General features: G+C 47.8%; 1 protein-coding gene across 2 annotated transcripts in view; it reads right to left on the bottom strand.

The window, feature by feature from the left end:
* Window positions 1-1,611: 1,611 nt before the first annotated feature.
* BCL2L13 (BCL2 like 13) overlaps window positions 1,612-6,291 on the bottom strand; it is a 32,789-nt gene continuing 28,109 nt past the window's right edge. For both annotated transcript variants that reach the window (XM_088470549.1, XM_088470548.1), the window contains one exon: window positions 1,612-4,433. In XM_088470549.1, the coding sequence (XP_088326675.1) occupies window positions 3,666-4,433 (768 nt within the window). In that variant the 3' untranslated portion in view covers window positions 1,612-3,665. The remainder of the gene's footprint in view (window positions 4,434-6,291) is intronic.

Here is a 6,291-nt window from a genome sequence, read left to right as displayed (position 1 = left end):
GAGTGAGTTGGGGGAAGCACCAACATGTGGAATAAATATTGGCTGTAAATGGCATGTACAAATGCTGACTGTGCCCGTTCTCAGAGAGTGACCGCTTGCAGATCACGTGCATAGGCGCAGTGCGGAGATTAGGCGGCCACAAGCCTCTGAAAAACCATTAGACAGTCCGAGGGGGGATTTCAACATTTTAAAAGCTCTTTCAAACCTCTTCAGATCCAGAAAACGTGCCAACGATGCATTATCTGCTCGCAGGGGGTGGAGACGCCCCATTAGTTGGGTAACCATTGCGCCTAAATAGAGCAGGTGGCGCCTGCTTGTGCTATGGATAAAGTCTTCTGTAGCTCCTATATGTGACATTATTCCACAAGCAGACATCGAGATTGGGGGGGGTTTAGGCTGAGGGATTTCAGAGGTGGCCGCAAATCCTGTCCCCACTGCGCCTTTGTTCTCAGCAGAAAGCCGCCGGGATTTGTACAAAGATGCCACATTGGTCGATCCTCTGAGCAGGCCCTAGGGTCCACCAGGGCCAGTAGCACTGTGTACAAGGGCACGTCATCACTGGCTGCTGCACCCCTGCATTTACCCTGCTGATAGTTACTGCCCACAAATGCCCACTACCCACCAATCATTCTGCGTCCAAACCCTCACCACATATAATAGAGTAACTAAGGACCCCACCCCAAATCCATGCTACATTCAATGTCATGTAATACAGCAATGCTGCAGGTCCCGGCTGCAGGAAAGGAGGACACTAGCGATGGTGCAGGAAAGGAGGACACTAGCGATGGGATCTGGGGGCGGCACCTTCCATAACCACATGGCTACAAGTGTTCATATTTATGTCCACAAATCTAGCTGCACCGTCAGTTCTGAGAAGCACAATGGGCCAGAGTCAGCGCGGATCGCTATTGCGATGGCGTACGTAGACGGCAGATTGTTGCGCACTGGGCGTGCATCACAGTGCGCAAGTTTAGCATTGCGATCGCTCTGCATTCACCTAGGCAGATACAAAGCCATTGTCAACTATGGTGGGACATCCGCATTCTTTTTTTTGGGGGGGGAGGGGGGAGGGGTTAGTGGCAGGCCCAATGTATGCAGTCATCTTCCTACCCGAAATCCCATCGCAGGACAATGTACACGACCCCTCCTCAGCCTGAACTAGCCTGTAACAGAGAACAGCAGCTTACACTACAATCCCTGGCAGGAATATAATGGGGAAACGGTTTCTGTGACCGTTCTTAAGGGCTGGATATACTAAGAGAGATGAAGTACCAACCAATCAGCTCCTGTAATTTTTCAAACATAGCCTGTAACATGAGTTGGAGAGAAAGAAAGTACCAGCCAATCAGCTCCTAACTCATGTTACAGGCTATGTTTGAAAAATTACAGGAGCTGATTGGTTGGTACTTTCTTTCTCTCCAAGACTTAGTACATAAACCCCTTAGTGATGTATTGGTCACCTAACACCAAGTTGCACAGCTCAGCGCTGAAGAACCAAGTTGGATGCACAGACCCGATAATCGCTACAGTCTATAGGAGACGTGGTATAAAGTTATATAAATGTAAATGGTGAATTGCACCTGACCAAGAAATAAAGACACGGAGACGGGATGGGGGAAATAATCCACTTATTTATAAAGTCTGTCCAGTTCCAAACACGTCCATTTCTTACATTCACTCCATGACACATATAGAGTCTACATGATCCCCGCCATCACTGCATGTGAGTCCGGGGGGCGCAAATAAAAGCCTAAGTGGTGAATCTCCATATACATAAAACCCAGTGATGTCAGATGAATGACCTTTCACAGCCACCATTCAGTCACACACAGCGGAGGCAGCCATTTTGTGCTCTGTACCACTATTCATAATAGAGCAGGCAACCATCACTGAGGTACTTTGTGCCTCATTCCTCAGTGATATCAGTAACCCCCCCAGGAACTGACAGTCTGAATGCCAGTTCAGGGCACAGAAATGGCTCCTCCATGGAGTAAGTGACAAGTCCGGCTTAATGGAGCAGCACAGAGCGGTCTAGCGGTGGGATGACTTTGTAACGGGGTCGTGACGTCCTATGAACTTGGTGTGAAATTTCCTGACGGGGGAACAGTGCGAGAAATGCGAGGTCTGGATACAAATCAGAGGTTTCCAAACTCAGACCAGGCTTTAAGGATAACCATGCTTGGGCACAGGTGACAACATTAGTACCTCAGTGTTTTGATTTAACCATCTGTGCTCAACCATGGATATCCTTAACACCTGGACCGTCTTGAGGACTGAGTTTGGAAAGTTAAATGGTTTCTGGCTTCAGAATGTGTCCTGTAAGAGCCGATTTCCTCCCCCCCCTCTCACAGCCCGGGGTCTAGCAGTAAGTGTTGTGGGATGAAACGTATAACCAGGTCACGCGTGTGTATGTACATCACACACGTGTCACTGCTGGAATCGTACATGAACAAAATGGCAGCGTGGAGCGCACGTCACGTTAAGAATAGGAAAAGGGGCCCTTAGAATGTCGCATTACTTACGCGCCGAGTAACTTACTCCACTTCCAGTGTGAAAAAAATATTCATATAAAATATATATATTTATAATGAACAACGCGGCATTAATTGTTTGTCAATCTGGAAATCGGCCGCTTAGAAAGGAACGGGGGCGCTACGGCGATTACCCTCTAAACAAACGTTAAGAACAAAAGTGCGTCCTGAGGCCAGAAAGGTTTTACGCTCCTGATTTAATACACTACGATGTACAGGACAGTAACTACTAAAATAAGAGCTCTTTCCTCTCAAAAATAAAATCTATCTTTGATTCAGCAACGGCCCCTCCCCACCCGTATGTATAATGGCTAGACTCCATCTTGTCCCCCCACAGCCAGGGGTGCAAGCACCATGTACTCAGGAACAGAAGTCTGGGGAACTCTCCAGTTATCCCCATGTTTTATGAAAATAAAAATCAGTTGAGGCTTATTCGCCCCTTTTATAATGAGAAATTAATTTGCGCTAAACTTTCTGAAGTGAACTAAGGCCCAACATGAACACACGTCGAGTAGTTCTCACGGTGACGCCACGCCCAGACGCGCGTTTACCTTTCTGGTATGTCGTTAGCGGGTAATGGGGACGATGGGCTTTGTAGTGTCCTTATCATATTCCCGCCTTAAAGTTTTGGCAGAAGTAAAACTTGACGGGTAATTAGAATTTTCCGATGTGCTCTATTGGGCAGTGACTAAAGTGTGCCGTCTTCCCCCAACGCAGCGCAAACCTCAGCTTTTCATCTCTAACAGGTGAGGCCGCCATGCCCACAGGTCCAACCGTACCTTCTCCCCCAGTTCGGTCCTGGCTTTCTTTGTTTGTTTTTTGGTATTTAAAATGGCCGCTATCAATATAGGATTAGACAACTGCGACTCTTTTCTGTCACAATATGGCGATCTGATGGCGGCACACACATTAGCAGCGCAGTGCAGGGAAACTGGATTATCAGCAGCAGCAAAGAGCTCTCACACCAGCTCCCAACTCAAATCAGAAGGTCCGCGCAAGAGAGCGCCCCCCTCTGGTGTGTTACTTGCTTTCATTTTTTTTTTTTTACTGGCTGGGGTACGAGCGACAGACACACAAGAGGGAATTGATCATAGATTTGTATTAAGGGGGAAGCAAAGTGCTGTAATATTTTTGCTACTTCTTTCTCAGTGCCATCACCATTCCCACGGCTACAGCCAAAATGGCGACTGCTGCTGCTCCCCCGTACAGCAGAATGGATTTTCCCTCGGGGAGGAAGACCGGTTTCTCTTCCGCTGTTCTGGTTGGCTGTGGCAGCAGAGAGGCGATGGGAGGTTCCACTTTTTCTGCCTCAGAGGTAGGTGTGACCTGGATCTCTTCTTTAGGCTCCTCCGGGGGACTTGGAGGTGCCTTTTCCCAAACTCCCTTTACAGCTATGTCCACATTTGGGGGCTTGGGCTGTGTTCCCGGAGGAGGGGGACTTTTCTCCTCTTCCTCTAGGGTCGGAGGCAATGTAGCGCCGAGTACCAGAGTCGCAGCAGAAGGAATCGCCAAGACTTCCCTCTCCTCAGCCTCAACATCTTCCTCTTCTTCCTGCTCAAGTCTCTGTTCCACCACGGCCGCCTCCTCGATGACCTCCGCTATCTCCTCCTTCTCCACGTGGACGATGTCAGAGTTGGAGGAGTTGTTCTCGCTCCGCTCCTCCCCGCCGCCGTTACTGTCCAGACTCTTTAGCTCCTCTGGATCCATGGCCACCTGCTGCCAGGACTCGGGCCCCAGGGAGGTGGGCAGGCTCTCTGTGTGCCAGGAAGAGATGACCGCCAGGCTCTCCGGGGGGCTCACCTGCTCAGAGTTATCGCTGGTCAGGATGTAGATGTCGTTACTGTCCTCGGCGATTAGTCCTTGGACATCTTCCTCCTCAGTGTCCAGGCTGAAGACGGTGCCCTGGGAAACAAACCAAAGAGACTGTGAGCGGCCTGAGACATCAAACTACAAACACTTTATACTGAAATGGAACACGCCACCCTCTGGTCAAAAAAAGAAACTCAACTTTGTTCGAATAAAACGATTTTCTACCAACTGGATATTACAGACTTGTTTTTGGAACCAAACCTTCTGGGCTACATAGTGATTCTCACTCCTTAGGAGATGTGAGCTACAATGGTGTTTGGTAATCATGTATTTTAGGGTCCTAAATTATTTAAAGAAGGGGCGGGGGAGTCCTCACTCTGCAATGGTTTTTCTTTCACAAGTAGGGCATTGTTTTATAGGTTGCGGAGATCTCTGTAGATCACAAATGTCTGGGCAAAAGTTTCCATACACTTCTCTTACGTATGTGCTTTGTCTGGCCGATGCCGGGAGAGAAGACTGCCGACATGTCCAGGGGAAGCATAGTGGTGGCTACATCCAGGACAATTGTCAACCTTCTTAATGTGTGGTGTATTTCCCATGTATCGTTTAAAAAAGGACAATAAGAGTTTGCTTGGGGAGCCTGAGAAATAGAAGTTAATCCCCATAAAACTTGGAGCGCTCACAAGTGTAAGAGTCAGTCTAGTTATTAAGGAATAAAATACTCTCAGCCATCGGCAGTAAATACTTAAAAGCTTCACTGAACTAAACTCACGTGTGAACCACGTCCCATTTCCTGTACTAGGAATCCCCCATCACCACCATTCTGCAACGTCAAAGTTAGGTTCCAAACAAAATCACATTGAGTCATTTCTGACCACAGACTGTATATTCCGACATGTGTCGGCTACATTTCGGGGAGCTTAATCGAGATACATTACCCACAGCCTGGAGAGGTGATCATTACTAAATGTGAAACGCGCACAGCGTCCGCGGCCGATGATTACTCAGGAACTTTTTATGTCAGTATAATACAGATTATGCTGTAACCCCCCATAATACTATGATCAGCTATTTATCGGGATACCTCTCTCCAGCAGCCATTCTAATGGTTTATATGAGTCACTGCACTTCGCAGCTTTGTGGAGGGTAATTAATAGGTAATAAAGTATTTATAACCCCAGTAATGGTCACCAGTTAGGCTTTGGTTGTGCGGTACTATGGTAATTACTGGTAGATTTCCTATTGCAGGAATTTAGCGGCCAATCAGCTCACAGTTCAGCCTAGGAGACATGACAACGCGTTTCGGGGGAATATCAGAGGATGCATTATCATGCTGAACTGAGAGGACGAGGATGGCATTTGAGATGGGGCGATTCCCTCCCGGGACCAGATCTTCTGATAGATGCGTCCTCAGCGACCTCAGGGACTGATCAAAGTGCCGGAGACGCTCGGCGTCAGCCAGCTCTGCTAGTGATGGAATCTGTACAGTAAGTAACTTCTGGAACAGAGCTTAATCACCGAGGGACTGAGGATCTAAGTCATTCTATGCAGCAATCGCCGGACTGTTTAACTCGTTAGCGCCTGGTCAGACACTCCGGTATTATCACTAAGTATCAAACCTTAACATAGAAACATTAATAACACAATAAGAACTTTACTGCAGCCAAACATTTTACTCTCTAATGTCACCAACAGCTGAGCCTTCCGCGGAGCAGGTATCATTCCAAAGACGCTATCCGCGCAAACCCTCCCGCCAGCGCGCTCTGCACCGAAAACTAACTTTTTGCTTCTTTTATTTAAACATAAATTACGTGTGTTTTCCCATTCACTTTACTCCTTTGTGGTTTTGAAAGGAAATCTAAGACCCTCTCCCCCTGGTTTGTACAACATTAGGGAGAAACGCGTGACAATCATGACACGATCATTACATACATGCGAGTGGAGCACTGAA

This window comes from Taudactylus pleione, unplaced genomic scaffold (assembly GCF_031769625.1).
Source record: "Taudactylus pleione unplaced genomic scaffold, aTauple2 ptg000101l, whole genome shotgun sequence".
Lineage (NCBI taxonomy): Eukaryota > Metazoa > Chordata > Amphibia > Anura > Myobatrachidae > Taudactylus > Taudactylus pleione.
The sequence above is the reverse complement of the archived record's forward strand: the minus strand, read 5'-3'. Positions and strand labels throughout refer to the sequence as shown.